Raw genomic sequence first — 15,931 nt, forward strand, 5'->3', positions numbered from 1 at the left:
AGCAATACCGAATTCCTCGTATTAGACAACTATTGATATATTGAAAAAATAGTCAGTCATCACATCATATTTCACCACAGTGAGAAATGCCTCAGAGTAATATTTGCTATGTATCCTCTGATTTGTCAATAATTCTGATGTCTGCCTCATGCATATTAAATCCTAGGTTTTGATACCATCAGAAAACAGAAAAAGAAATTTCCCATGAGAGATAAGCTCAGACAATCTCCTTAGTTTCATATCAGAGCCTTCAAAAGCAAGCTTTGAGAGTGTAAAGTGATCTCCAGTTCACACAAATCACTACTGAAACCGTGAGGAACATCGGTTTTCTTGGTCATACTTGACCAGATTGGTGATCCATCTACTTAATAACATAATGTAACTGTGACTTTAAATGGACCTACATATTTCAGAGCAAGGTTTGAGAAACCCTGTAGAAGGCAGCAAGTAAATAGCTCATTTCCAGTCAAGCGTTTCCTTATCCATATGTGCAAGCAGGTCTCAAAATCAAGTGTTTACATTCCTGCCAAGGTCTTCTTCCTTCTATTTGCAATATTTGAGGACATTTTTAGCCAAAAAACTATCTTAGCCCTGCTCTATCTGTCAAGATTATAGCTTTCACAACTCATAGCAATGAGTTCCTTTGGCTCTGTATGCACTAGAGAACTTTTCTTTGCAATTTTGAATTGCCAAGCATTTAGGAACAGAGCGTGGTGGTACAAAGATGGGCCTGTTTTTTTACTGTAACAGAAGTGAATGTTTATTTCTTTCCTTTAGGAGAATAAACTCATAAATGTATGCAGAAAATTAACTGTTAAACAAATGCTGTCAAGACTTTCAGTAATCATTTCAAGAAAAGTATCATTTTGGTAGCCATTTCAAGAAACGCCTTCAGAATTCACAGCATGTCTCTTGTGACAATAGATAGATGTCTTTGTGTGAAGAAGTCACACACCGAAAAAGAGATAAAATTAGTCCTAGGACTTCATTGCCTGTCTGCATTCAGATAGTATTCTGCAGGACGGTGTGGCTAAAGGACCTCTTTCATATGTTGACTAAACAGAGATTTAAGCTTTCAAACAGCATCCTCCAAACTAGATGATCTGTTGTTCAGATTAAAGCAGCTCAAGCCTCTATTGAGCTTACAAAGGGAGATAAGAAATCATTCTTTGTACCAGGTTTTCTAAGTAACAGATTTTTCCTTCTGACTTTACTCCAGAGGCAATGCGATTTTCTCTTTCCATGTTTTAGAGATCGTAGATGGCATTAAATGTTGGGTTTGGTGGGGTTTTTTTAGGTTTTGACTTGAAGGTTCTCAGTTGTAACAAAAGTTTACATATATGTGTAACAGAACATTTAAGATAGACAGTTAAAGTATTTTGCATACATAGAGCATTCAGAAGATTGTTCTGCTGATAAGGACATGCCTTTGACTTATTGATAAAAGCACAGTTTACATTTTTTTAGATAGAGTTGAATCTAAATTTCCTTCCTTATAACAGCTACATTAAAATATATAGCCTTCTACTCAACACAAATAAAAAATAAAGTATCTTAAAATCTAAATAATTCAGTAGTTCTCAGTTTAGAAGTTTTCCTTAATCCCTTTAGCTAAATGAAGGAAACAGTTTCTGTTAAAGCTTTATTAACTGGGCTTAATTATTTGTGTGGGGGTTTTTTGGTGGTTTTTTTTTTTTGTGATGGAAATGGCAAAGATGAGTTTAAGTGCTTTTGAGCTGGTTTTGTGGTTCATGTTCAGTACTAAAGTACAACACAAAAGGCAAAAAGAGGAAAAAGCCGCAAATCTAGCAAATGTAAATTTCTGTCCCCTGGCACTGATTCTTACTTTCAAGTTTCTCTCCTGTGGACAGACTAGCAAAGTATGTAACATCAGTGCACTTTTTCAGACCTGTTCCACTGTTCACCCAACTGGAAGTAGCCTTTCTAATTATAATTCACAGCAATGGCACTGTCATGACAACTGGTAGGCAAACTAGATTCTTACCAGGTAAGTGGCAAAAAAGGAAAAGAAAAAGGCAAACACAAAGAGAGGAAAAAGTAAGATAGAAGGAAAATGATGAATGAAGGAAAGAAAGATGGCAGAAACAAGACTGTCATCTTCCTGGCTTCAAACCAGTCTCTGATCCTTACACTCGGAGCCACTGCACACGAGCAGGCTGTATCACGTTTGAAGAGCAGCTATTATCTCAGATGGCTAGTTTTCTGGGGTCTGTATTTCAAACACAGCAATCCTAAAAGGAATCAAAGGCTCACATCTGAAATGTTTTCAGAAGTCAGCCAAAGTGGCTGGCAATAACTAATGAATTCTCTTGGTTCCCCTCTATTGCCTGGTTTGGTGGTAATGCCAAAGATCACACAGGGCTGTGAGGAGCACAAGAGCCATATGGTGAAGTTCATTTCCTTCAGTCCCATTGATCCCCTCACTAATCAACATCCAAGACATGCTGGCCATGGGGACCAGTGATGTGAGCCAGCTACCAGAGAGATGGGAGTCCGGTGTCAGCTACTGGGAAGATCTTATGTCTGGACCAGCTAGTGGGGAAACCCACATCCGTGTATCAGGAAGAGGTCCAAGCACCAGCGACTGGAGTGTGGTTGTAAACTTTGTGGGTTCACATGTCTGGGTGTCAGCAGCTGGGGAGAGCAGGGAGATCTGGGACCAGCTACAGGATTGACTGAGCCCAAATACTGCAGCAATTAATATTCCGATACTATATATAAAAATATATTTGTGTATGTATATGTATTCCACCAGTGGACTTTGATCATGATCAGGCAGAGAGGAAGAACAGAATCAGGCTGGCTGTGCTGTCCATTTTGTGGCAGTGCTCCATGTTTGTGTGTGCAGGTAAGGTACTGCTTTCTGCCTGCACTGATTTGTTGATATTCCTATCAGGAGTATGTGGTCCACCTCTCTACGGGATTCAACAGCCTATAACAAGGACAACCATGCAGTTGTCTGGTTTTAACCATTGTTTCCTCTTTTTCTGTCATAGGGTTAAGAACATCTTCTGTACATTCACATATTCCTCTGCTTTCAGCAGAATGACCAGAAAGATCCTGACAGCCTTGGAAAGTTTTCTTTTGTCTTCTAACCACAGACAACCATTTATTTCAAAATCATATTTCAGGCTTGTAAGCCTGAAGCATCGTCATACAGATATATCGTCACTGAAAAGCTACGTAGATTCCTCTCTTTTTCTTGACATACAAATAAAAGGGAGAGATCTTCAGATATCACAGTAATAATGTGTTTGGATACCAATATGTTGTTACAAATTTTTTTTAATAAAGCTCTGTCACAACCAAGGAAAGGTAGAAAGAATGCCTCTGATACAGATACAACAAATATTACAGGCTGACAGATTCCTTTCGGTCAACAAGTACTTAAAAATGAAATTCTTTCATTCACACACCAAATATGCTACCCTTAACCTTGATGATTCATTTGGTAGACCAGCTTGGACCACAAGATAGGACAACTGAAACCAACCAACTATGGAAAAAAACAGGACTACCATTCTCTTTCCTCCAAGAATCTGTTATTGAATTTATCAAAGCCTTAACTCCAGCCTGCTGACTTTCAGTGGTCTCTTTCCTTCATATTCCCACAGAATCCAAAATTATTGTATTAGGGATCTGATAAGTCCTTCTCTTGCGTGGTCTTTGTAATATCTATTTATGAACCTGTTCTCTATGAATTTGTGTATAGCCTTCACGAATCTGATGATGTTGTCTACTTCCACAGCTTTGTGACAGCAGATTTTTAAAGTTTACCACTGACTATCTTAGGAAGTACTTTCTTCCATTTGTTGACAATTTATCTACTTGTTTCATTGAATGTTCCTTGTTTGACTATTGTGGTATTCAATGATGTGTTCACCTTATCCACCACCATCATGATTTTATAAAAATTAATCATACATACACACACATCCTCTAGTGTTATGCTCTACAAACTAAGAAGCCCCAGCCTTTTTAGCTTCTCTTGGTAAGCAGCTGCTTAATCCCTTTAATCATGTTATTTGCCCTTCTCTGTCCATTTTCCAACTATGCGGCATACTCAAAATACAGCATGTCAAGGTTTTAGACAGCAGTGAAATAGTACATGCTGGATTCTTCTCTACATCCTTCCTGGCAATGTCCAATATTTTGTTGGCATTTTTGGCTGCTGCTGCGCATTGTACTCATGAACTCATGGAAATATCAGCAATAATGTCAAGATGTGTTTCCTCTGTTGTAACTTCCAGTTCTGAGTTCAGTGTTATATAAAGATGCTTAAATAATTTTTCCTTAAACATATCCCCTTAAAATTATCCACACTGAAGCTCATCTGCCATGTTTATGCCCAGTTTTGTAAGATCCTTCTGGATCTCCCCTCCATGGCACGGTGTTTGACAATCTGGCAGAGCTTAGTGCCACTTGCAAACCTGGAGATTTCCTCACCCACTTTCTTCTCCATGTCATCGATGAAGATACTTTATAAAACTGGTCCCAACTTTGGGCACTGAAAGGCCCTACTGCTGATTCTTCCATTCTGAAAAGCCACCATTAAACATCCAGTCTTTGCCTTTAACTACTTTTCCTCTAAACCCATGGCAACTTCAGTTCTTTAACAATTTGATGTGGAATCTCAGCAAAGCTTTTTGAACATCCACATAAGCCCCAAGAGCCAGGCACCTACTAACAACCTAGGACAGCATCAGGTTGGTGAGGCAGCATTTCTGTTCAAAGAAGCCACACTGTCTCTTTCCTGACAAATTACTCTGTACTTAGTTAAATGCTTAACGATCCTATGCCTTCTTACAGAACCCACCATTTTACCATGAATAGAGCTTGTAGTTCCTCATTCCCTTCAATGGCTTGTACTTCCCCAAATCACTTCTAGAGCATCTTTTGCAGGTGGAAATTTTTCTGGCAACTTGCCAGTGCCCTGGCACAGTGGCTATTCAAAATAAAATACTGATCTCTCATTCATACTTAAAAATAAAATAAGAACCAAATCACAAATCCTATAGTTAATAAAAATAATTTTACATATCATACTGTCTTTTTGAAAGTCGAAGGAAATATCAAATACACCAGTAATTTTGCCTTATCTTTTTTTAAAATAAATTGTTTAAAAAAAAAAAATCAAAGAAAAGTCCTCTTAACAGATACATCATATCACACTGAGAGGGCTGAACTGGCTCTAACTTATTTAGTTACTGTACAACTAATGCACCTTTTGGCCTTCGATGGAGGCTTAATTCACATAATTAACTGTGATTGGTATAATAGCTCTCTGTAAGAACCTGCATTCCCAATTCCACTCTATATTTAAAATTATTTTATATAGTACATAATCCTAATTGATAGTGTAACATAAATATAGCTGAGCACACTAATCTTCCCCAGGATATAGTGTGTTTTGTTTCACTTTGTCTTTATTCACTTTCTGTGAAAGATAAACTTTTCATATTTTTTTCATTGCTTACAACTTGACACAGATTTTTTTTAATGATTATATGCCATTTAACTACTATAGCTGAAGTCTGAGTGTATTATTATGAAAGGAGGCTGATTTTAATAAAACCCAAGGAGTTTCTTGCTAATGCTGATGTAGACTTATTGTGTCACCTGAAAAATCTTACGTTTTGAATCAAAAATTTTCTCACCTCAAAGACACCAAAAGGTATAGTAATAGAAAGGGGAAAACAATTCTTTTCTAAACTAGCAAAATACACTGCCACCTCCAGGTGCTTATTTAGGCTTTGCTGTGATTTATTCTCTCTTTTAGAAGTGTTACTTCTCAAATCAATCAAGCTAGGCTCCTTTAGAGGAAAAATTTGTTTTTAAATAATTTAATTGTGATCGACGGGATAAGTACAGCAAGCCAGGCTGGGTACAACTTACAGCAAGAGAGAATGTGTCTGTGAAAGTCTTGTAATGTGCTTCAGGCAGTCTTTAGTTGGCTCTTCAAGATGATCTCTTCTTTCTTCAGGTTCAGGTTTAATGAACTCCAAATTAGCTTCTGGAAAGTCAATCTTTATTAAAAAAAAAAAAAAGACAGAAGTCCTTTTAGCAATATGTAGTCTCAGAACTGTCAATGAATGAATGAATGTCCTCTTGGATTTGTAGAGGAGAAAGAAGAGGGGAGAATTCTTCAAGGATGTTCACTGTATATAATATACTATTTAAACATGTTGGTGATAAACTCAGCCCACAAAAATCAGTGGGAACTTTGTTACTGCCTTTACTGGGAGAATTTCATCCACTGTATTTCAGTTTTATTAGAAATGCACGAACTCAAAGCTGAAATATTTTTTTTCCCTTTTTCTTCCTTTCCTAATTTTTAATAAGGTGGTTCTTAAATGGAAAGCTTCCATTAATGTAGATTTTTTTTCTTTTTTATTTGTTTATTTATTTTCTGAAAAAAATAGCGATAATTCTGATGTGTAGTTTACCAATGTAAGAGATGGAAATCAGATTCCTCATTTCAATTCTGGATGTTCAAATCTGTATCTATGATACAGTGTATAACAATTTTTCATTCTTAACACTTCTGTATGGGTGTCAGAAATTTAGAATAATGTTTTTAAGATAGAGAAAAAGAAAACATTCAACCAAAATTACAAAACTTGAGGTGCTTGATAATCTGAGTACAGACTTCGTTGATAATTCAGGTTGTTCTTCAAAATTCATCCCAATTTGCACATCCTGATTTGGTTTATTAATGCACACCAAAATCTCTTATCTATATCTATTTCTTTAATATACGTATTTGATATGCATCAGCCTTCTAAAGATTAACAAACATATTCCCTACAAAACGTAAGTGTGTTGCGAGTCACATCAGAAAGGCTATCTTTATGACATTTCCAGCATGTGCACAAATCTTGTTAGTGTCACATGCATGGGAATAACTGAAAACGAGGTGAGGGGGAAATGAGACATCCTCCTCTTCCATCTCTTTCAGCAGAGAGAGATTATAAATTAGTAGCCATTTACTGCCTCAACTTCCCTTTATTATTAATAGGAGGAGCTATTTCAAGCCTTCGAATTTGACTGGACTCCTCAGACTAGAAATTCTCCATTTGCTTGTCTATTAAAAATAGGGCATTTTTAGGCCAGCCTCATTTATCTGTATTATCTGTTTTTACATGTCATTTACTAATAGTCATTCAGCTGTTTAATACAGAAAACAATTGACTTTGCTCTTGAAGTGTCCAGTTGCTAATTTAGCCTGGAAAGATGACAAAACTGTCATGCAGACCTAATGCATTTTCAATACTGGGAGCACCATTCTGCCCAGAATGAGTGGGTGCTCAGCATGTAGTCAGTCATCGAGGGAGAGCTATACTGATGCCTATTGACAATTTGCTTGCAGCCACTTCCTTTACAAATCCTTTATGCTACTCAGTCTAATTGCAAGCTGTATGTTACACTTACAATGGCACGCAGTTCAATAGTTCTCAGAACAAAAGTTCAGATTTGAAAAGGCAGCTGTAAGTCAGGTACCAAGTCATTAATTTGTGTAAAAGGCATTTTTGGAATCAAAATTATAACAATAAAAATTACCCTACAAAAACTTTCTCTAGCCCTCAGACGTAGTATTTGATATAGAAAGCATCATACATATTTGCCACTGTGCAGAATTATACATTTCCATCCATTAAGATTAACACGTTCTCTTCAAGCAGCTAGAACGGAAACAGGATTTTTAGTTTGTGGGGTCTTGATGAGCTGTGGGAACAATTACTTTTCCTGCACTTCGCGAGAAAATAACCCTTTCCTTTTCTTTCTTACCTGCAACGTTACTGAGGTTGGTGTATCAGTTCTGCAGATACCTGGAGTGATCATGGTTGTTGTAAGCGTGCTGTGCAGCGTCATGCTAAGCAGCACAGTTCCGTGAATGAGCCGCCTGCAATACACACAGACAGAAATACTGCATCAGTACTGGAGACAAGGCGAACAGGGTTTATTGAAATTACATCAAAGAACATGGAACTGGGTAGCTTAAAAGACAAGCAGAAGGACAACAAGCCTTTTATCTTTATGTGGCTAGTCCAAATCCGGCCTAGATCAGTAGTGGCTGTACACTGATGGCCTCACTGCTGTAGGGGTATCTGTGCCATTGCAGGGAACATGACACAAATCAGGCTGCCAAGACAGTCCAGGTCAGCTCTGCACTTTAGCACTGACTTATTTTCTGACAGAGGTTGCCATTTAAGCTAGATGTAAATCACAAGATTTAATTTTGAGGACAAATACATTAGAGATCATGAAGTGTCAACACACTAGGTAAGGTGGAAGGCAGTATAGATTTATTCCACAAAAAGAAGCAGCTCATGGCAACCTACTGCAATCATGAAGGATCCTCACTGATTTTCCTTGTAGATGGCAGGGAGGCACGAGTATGATATCAGTCTCCAAAAAGCTGAAAGAAGTCTGAGTGGGATAGTCTATACTGCATGTGCTGTGTATGGTTTTTGGACAGATGAAAGATTATGGTCTGAAATACCAGTCTGAGCAGTACATGTACAAGAAAGTCTTATCAGAAACAGGTATGTACATGCTCTGCAGATAAGAAAACAGGCATAATTTGGCAGGTCAACACAATTCAGCCTAGAGAACTTGAATAAAATCAGAAAGTTCAGGTACAAATTCTAATCGTAACCAATCCACTCAAATGAAGAATGCAGTACTTGAATAAAGGAAGATACAGTGTACTGGACTTACCCTTTCACTTATCCGCATCTTAATAGTTAATCAGGTCAGAGATTTGATTATGTTCAACATCTCTTTTTTTACTGACAAATAATTTTTACTATGATAATTCCAAGCACTGCTCAGTCAATACAATTGAGGGAAGGTGCTAGATTCTCTTCTGCCTGTTGCAACAGAAACAGCCAGCCAGGCAGATCGGTTTTGAGTACACAGCTTGTACTTTAGATGAGGATGTTAGAGGTACAAGAGAATCCAGATGGATGTCTTGATCCCAGCACGAGTTTGCAACATTGCTGTAAAAAAGTACCTTTTGAACTGCAAACTGAAATAAATCGTTGCTAAGTCATCTAAAGAAGAAATAAGAACCTCCCACAAGGTATTTTTTATAGTCAACACAGTGTAAACCTAATTCAGAGCTAATTTTTCTTTTTCACTTCTCAAGCTATTCATGTTGTTAGTACAAACATTTTATTTTATTGTGAGAACACAGCTCAGGAGGATTAAAGACAAAACCATTGTCTGAAGTTTCTTTTACAACTGTAGGTGTATTTTCAGGGGAATAGAGGCAGAAAATGGAGCTGCGCACAAGATAGCACTTGGGGGAAAGCAGTTGTGTGATATGAAGTCTGTCACATTTAGGTCACTGATGTGAATGTGGACATGATCAATGGTGGTTCAAAGTTGTTTTTCCTGTGAGGTGTACTCAGATGACCTTTAATAAATGAATCATGTCTCTTCAACCACTTGTTTGTGGACAGTGGTTTACATCATAATTTGAACTAATTGGCACTTTTCTTAGAAGGGAGAGGAGTAGCTGAGAACTGAATGAAAATAAAGACTAAACTATGTTTTTGAACTCTCAGTACTGCTTTCATATCGTTCTCTAACACAACAGAGGGCTTTAAAAAAGAATCCATGCAGTGGATTTTTTTCCTGGGAAATTTGGAAGTCTGTATAGGCAAATACAAGAAGTAGCACAGACCTCGGAGGCACCAAAGATGTGTTTAACTGAGACATTTCCAGAGTTCATTATTTCAACCCATTTGCACCCAGTGCATATGTAGCTAAAGACTATCCAGAAAGATGAGGAAGAATCAGAACGTGGGCTTCTCAGAGTCCTCAACTGGAGAAACAGCAAGGAAAGCAATGTATCTTTGCTGGAGTGAGACGACTTCACATGTTAAAGCAGCTGACAGCACTGTGAGTCAAACCAAAGACATTAAACCACTTTGATAGTATGGAGATGATATCTCCTACAAAAAAAATGCGTTAGTTGTAAAAACTAGACACATTTATGCTCTGTATATAGAGTAGCCTAATTTATATAAATAAGAGAGTAACATGCATCTTCTATCAGCAAGTCACTCTTTGGAATAAGGTTAGTCTGTAAACACAGGAGGCATTTTTAAAAAGATGTGAACAGTCATCGACAACTATGAAATATGGTTTATATTTTTGAGACACAGCTTTCCCTAGCAATCTTTGGGCCGCTCTATGTACTGTGCAGATAACATTCCTCAGGACCAAGTCTGCTTAAGGCCACACAAATGGAACAAGAAGAGCCATGTGGGTGAATGAAACAGTAAAAAATTGCATGATTATTTTTAGAAAAAGGAAAAGAAGCAGGAGAGTGTGCAGGATCCATTCAGAAAACGAAGGAGACAGCAACATGAGCATGATAACCATAACCTTTCCTGAATGGACAGAGACCTCTCTCTGTTACCTGATTCGGCTGGAGAGCTCAGCCAGGTCACTCTCAATTCTGCTGCCAGTTTTCCCAGCTGTAAGGCGAGGATTGTGATACTGATCTTTGCAAAGACTGTACAATAATCACAGCCATGGACAATGGCTTCCATGTAGCAACTTCTGTTATCAAGCACATCAGAAGGTGAATACGCAAATGCTGCTCTGTGCCTGCTACCATTTATTTATTTACATGTTCATGGAAAAGCAGGGCAGGCTGAGACCTCTGGAATTACACAGATTCCCAGCTCTTGTTTGTCACCGGAGCTAAAAGAAACTTCCCGTCTTATCACAGCAGAAGAGGACACTGCTGCTTAAAGACCACTCAAATTACCCTAAATTAACAAAATCAACCTTGTGTCCTGAAGTCATGTGGGAGACTTCCCTCACCACACCCAGCAAGGGGATGTTTTTGTTGCTTGCTCTGATCTGAAAACACCAGTTCAAATAAAATGCACTGTTAGAATGAGTGAAATCAGAGCAATGGGCACTGTGGGGGACATTACAAGTCCAAGATTGCTCCAAATGACAGATTTCTGACTTGTTAATTAGCTCTGCATCACTAAACTATTCAGCTCAAGACACAAACATGTTTTTCGGTTGTGAAGGAATGGAAAGTTGGCACACAGGCTTCCAAACACTTTTTGAACTGCCTCTTATGTCTAATAAGTCTTCTTGATACAGATGCACCATCAAGGGCCTTATTGGCATTGATTTAGGGGCACTATCTGCAGTCAACTATCTGATAAAGATGAGAAATGGGATGTGGAGGGTCACTTACTGGACAAGTTGGCTGGCAGCAACAATCATTATTACTGTGTTCATTCCCAAAGGTATATTATATAACATTAGAGTTACTGTTTAGACTGGATATACCAGAAAAATGAGGACAAAATACAGTGTAAAAATAATGTAGTTATCTCCAAACCTGACATTATAAGAAATTCAGAGTTGAGGTTAAATTTAAAAGAAATCTAAAGCTGTAAAACTATAAACCCCCCACATTTTATGGCTCAAGCACTCTTAATTCTGCATTGGGATTATACTGTGAAATAACTACTTTATTATAACTACAAATACTACAGCATTCTAGAAAATTCAAATTAGAGATACGATTTTCAACTGCAAAGTAATGCTAAATGTCCTACAGACATTTATAACAACCACGTATTCCATCCTCACGGTTTCTAGTTTAAACAGCTTCCAGAAATCTGGAGGTACTGAATACAGCAAATACAAAATTATCAGATTATTTCAGACTTTTCAAAAAAAATTGTAGTTATGTTCCTGATTGTTTCCCAATTTTGCTCCAAAATAAAATGAAATAATAAGTGTACAAGCAATAATTTTAAGGTAAACAACTACATTTGTACAGAAACATGCAAAGTTGATAAGCAATAATCCCAACATGCATTTGATAAAGAGTATAGTGCCTGCCCTATATATTTATCAGCTACTCACATTATAAACCAGCACACTGCAAGACAACTATCAGAATAGTGAGAGATATTACTGGAATTCAGAAAATAATGTGAATTAAGCAAATTTTAAATTTACTAAACATCTGTTCACTGACAAGTCTTCAACAACAACAAAAAGAAAATTAAACAGGCCAAATAATTGAGAACATTTTTACGTATTGTGTGGTTTCAATATGGGCAATGTATGGAGAAGAGATTGCAATAAGAAATGCTAAATAAAGAGTTATATGATTTATTTAAACAGTAGGGGTTTGCTTCTGCTTTTCTATGTATTTCTTACACTGCTTAGTCAGTATTTTTTAGACATGAGCTGGAGTGTTAAAATCTCAGGAAACAGCTACAGCCCTCTCATCTGGCAAGGGACATAAAGAATTAAACTACGGAGGAGAGCAGCTACCATACAATGACAATAACCATTTTAGAAGAGAAAATAGATATCAAATTTACAGAGAGGAGTAAATTTGGAGTCTTTTAAAATAAAGTGTTCTTTTGCCCTAGGTCACTCAAAGATCGAGATTCCTAAGTAACATCTGGGAATAACCCAAAACTGTTGTGGTTTTTTTTTCCTTTTATTTTTAACATAGGATACAACCAGCTTGAAGAGAATTCCTATGCTTTTGATTAGAAAAAGATATAATGTGACAGAAATGAGGAACTGTATTTTTAAAATGTTTGACATTTATTTTCTTTTTCCAGTGTTTAATAAAAAAGTGTGGATTTTTTTTAACAAGAATCCAAACAGAGAAAAAGAGACCACTCTGCCCTTATCTTTGCTGACTCTGAGAAGAATGGCTCAGTGACCAACTGGGACAAGGCTTTGAACAAGGATGTTTGATGACCCAGGCAAATACCTCAGGGCTACTGGCTTCTTCAAAGAGCTTATTTTTGTCCTTTCCCCTAATAAATTAAATCCTAGACATGAGAATGTTAATACTTTTTTAGAACTCGAATTCACCTCTGAGAAAATTTTTCTTTTAACAAAGCGGTATTTTCCAAGTTCAAAATGTTTGTCAAAGATTTTGTGGTCACATTTCTTTAATCTCTTTTATATACATTTACAGAGTTTGTTCATTTAGAGATCCTAGTACCTAGTACCATAATGTTTGCAATAATACAAGATACAAGGTACTCTTGACACATTAGCGTGACACTGCAGGTACAAATCTTTCCTCAGTATATTCTTTCAAATTCAGAAGTATTCTATTGAAATAAGTCTTGAAGTTTAGGTGCATTCCAGCAGCGAGGGGAGTGAAGTCGGGTTCATTATTCAGTTTATTGTTTCCCACAAAATTGATGAGTCAAATAAAAACAATTATTCACTTTTTTTTTTTTTTCTGTGGAGCAGTAAATGGCCTCTCAAAGCCCTACTGTTGCTTCTCAATTACTTCAACTAACTTATAGCGTTACCTATTAAGAATCACCTGACAGTTTTAATCCTGCTACTTTCTAAGCAGGTAAACCTGAGAGCTAGTTTACCAAAACATATTCATGATCTTCCAAAGAAAAGGAAAAGCAACCTGGGTGAATGTTCAGATATTTTCAAGTTTCTTGTTTTAGAAGGAATTTCAGGGCTATCCTTATTTTTAAATCCATCTAACAACTGAAATAATGGTGAATGAATAATTCTGTGGCGTTGTCATTGGCTAAAAGAGCAAAAAGCAGTTAGGTTTCTTTGTGTAATTACTATAATTGTAAACAACACAGCTATCAGATTAGGAGGTGTTGAGCATGCTGTTCCTGAATCATTTCTCCTCAACAACTCAACTTGTATTTCTCCTTTGAAGGGTCATTTCAGCAATGGTCTGTACAATTATGCAGCAGATGAAAGGAAAGTAACTCTCTATCCCCTTCATTGTGCTGATTGTGTGTACCATGAGAGAATCAAGCCATTTTTCAGTAAAATTTTTTAAACTGCTCGGGTGACTTGGAGATCTACCTAACGAAAATAAACGTGCTTGCTCCAATGGCATACATTAAAAAATATAGATCACAGGGAGCTGAGGGCTTTCAGATCTTCCAAAAAAATGATCCTTCGAGACTCAAATGCTGAAAAATACGAAAACCTCACAGGTCATCAAGAACAGGATTCTCATGTATCCATTTACCTCCAGAGATACCCAAGTGTTCCCCAATTAAGTTATCATGCCTAGTGCTCTGCTTCTGCATGTACTCAGCACATACTGGCACACTGGGGATGAGGACACCTTAATGTTTCAGCTCGAATTAGATTCTCAGCCAAGATATTCCCTCTATCTATTTCACCCTAAGCACTAGGATGGCTGAAATTCTCAAAATAAACATAGAGCGTGTTTTTTTTTTTTAAAAAGACACACACGATGGAGGAGTGAGTTGTGTGCTCTTCTTCAGACTAACTTAAGGAAAAAAAGTAATTTAATAAAATGCTCAAGTAATCCTTGGAGCAGAGATTTGATTCATGTTTCTTTCCTTCCTTCATGCTAAGTGTTCTAATCACTAAGTCACTGAAGAATGCTTTCTTTTTCTGAACAAAGTAATCCTGAATTTTCTTCTGAAAAGATGGAAAAAGCCTCTAGCCCAGTCCAACCTATTTTCTAGTGTTTTAAGCCTCTCAGCTTAACAATTCAATAGAACCCTATTTCAAACAGTAAATTAATACAAGCAATCAGATTTTTGGGGTTTGTTTTGTTTTAAATGGTGGCGCAGAAATAGATTAAGATGTCTCAAGATGAGGAAAGACCTATAGCTTAGAGATGGATGCTAATGCAGAACCTTGTCGGGCTTGAACATAACCATCCATTGCCCAGAGGGCATGCAGGACTATGGAATCTAAATAAAAATTAAGTATCATTGTAAAGGCTTGACCTAAGCTCAGATGTCTCAGTGCTACTAAAATAAATTTACCCTAGAAAATTTACCCTAGATCTCTGTCTATGCACCACTGCAGAGACATTCAAGGCTACAAGTATCTTTAAAATACTGTTACACTGTGTGCTGTGTAAAAAGAAGAGTTTAAAAAAGAGGGGAGAGCTGCTCAAGTGGTGTGCGGAGGGAAAGGTGCTCGTTGTGGTCATCACTAACTGCTGCACTCTGAGCAGGATGAATGGGTGTGAGAACAGAACACAGACTGAAAAAAACCCAACCATTGTGAACAAGAGGCTATGCTGAGAAGGATTTTGAAAGCTACAGGAAAGGGTATAGCAAGGCCTTTCAACAGGTCTAGGGAACTTTATTTTAAGTGTCAAAGAGTTGCATAAGCCGAGTTCAAAAACAATGTATTGGAAAGGAAGAAAAGCTTACGGACGCAGTTCTTATTGGCACATCAAGAGTGGTTTACTGTAAGTGACTGAGTCTTATTACAGCAAGGTCCTGAACTGAGTATTTTTGTCTTTTTATATTTCTCCCAAGTTGAGTGCAATATTATTCAAGTATGGTCTTTTCTTAAGCTGTTGTACAAAACAGAACTTACTCTTTTCGATACAATGGGGAGCATGTCCAAGCAAGCACTTCTGTGTTTTTAGAGGCACTGTTTACTCCAAGTAGTTTTATTGTCAGCATAGTTTCCCTCGGAAGAGCCTTTATTCGTAGAGGAAAGTTGATTCTAAAAGAAAATCAGAAAGGAAAAAAAAAATTAAAAAATAGCACTGGTACCATTTTTCTAGATGCCTTAAACACATAGATCAAGCTATAAATTACAAGAACTGCACTCTAAAGGAAAATACAGCTGACAGAATCCTTCAACGCATTGATGAGTACTGCCAACTATTAACTTGGGTCATAATAATTGAAAAGAGGCATGTAGAAAACTCATTCACTTCAGTGGTAACCACTGGAGCTGAAAAAGGCAGAAAAAGCTTAGTTAAACTTTTGCTTTAGAATTACCTTATCAATAAATGGCTTTTTCAGAATAAGCATCCCCTAAGGGTGAATCGTAAACCAGTAGTTAGTTATTTGCTGTCTTCTGTCTTCAGGGGAAAACACTACTTAAGAAACTAGAAGTT

At 37.2% G+C, this 15,931-nt stretch overlaps 1 protein-coding gene across 1 annotated transcript in view; it reads right to left on the reverse strand.

Moving 5' to 3' along the window:
* PIK3C2G (phosphatidylinositol-4-phosphate 3-kinase catalytic subunit type 2 gamma) overlaps window positions 1-15,931 on the reverse strand; it is a 199,692-nt gene that overhangs the window by 120,005 nt on the left and 63,756 nt on the right. Inside the window, exons 12-14 of the mRNA XM_065643202.1 lie at window positions 15,400-15,531; window positions 7,810-7,924; window positions 5,917-6,047 (exon numbers count right to left, since the gene is read on the reverse strand). Of these exons, the coding sequence (XP_065499274.1) occupies window positions 5,917-6,047; window positions 7,810-7,924; window positions 15,400-15,531 (378 nt within the window). The remainder of the gene's footprint in view (window positions 1-5,916; window positions 6,048-7,809; window positions 7,925-15,399; window positions 15,532-15,931) is intronic.

Source organism: Caloenas nicobarica, chromosome 1 (assembly GCF_036013445.1).
Source record: "Caloenas nicobarica isolate bCalNic1 chromosome 1, bCalNic1.hap1, whole genome shotgun sequence".
Taxonomy (NCBI): domain Eukaryota; kingdom Metazoa; phylum Chordata; class Aves; order Columbiformes; family Columbidae; genus Caloenas; species Caloenas nicobarica.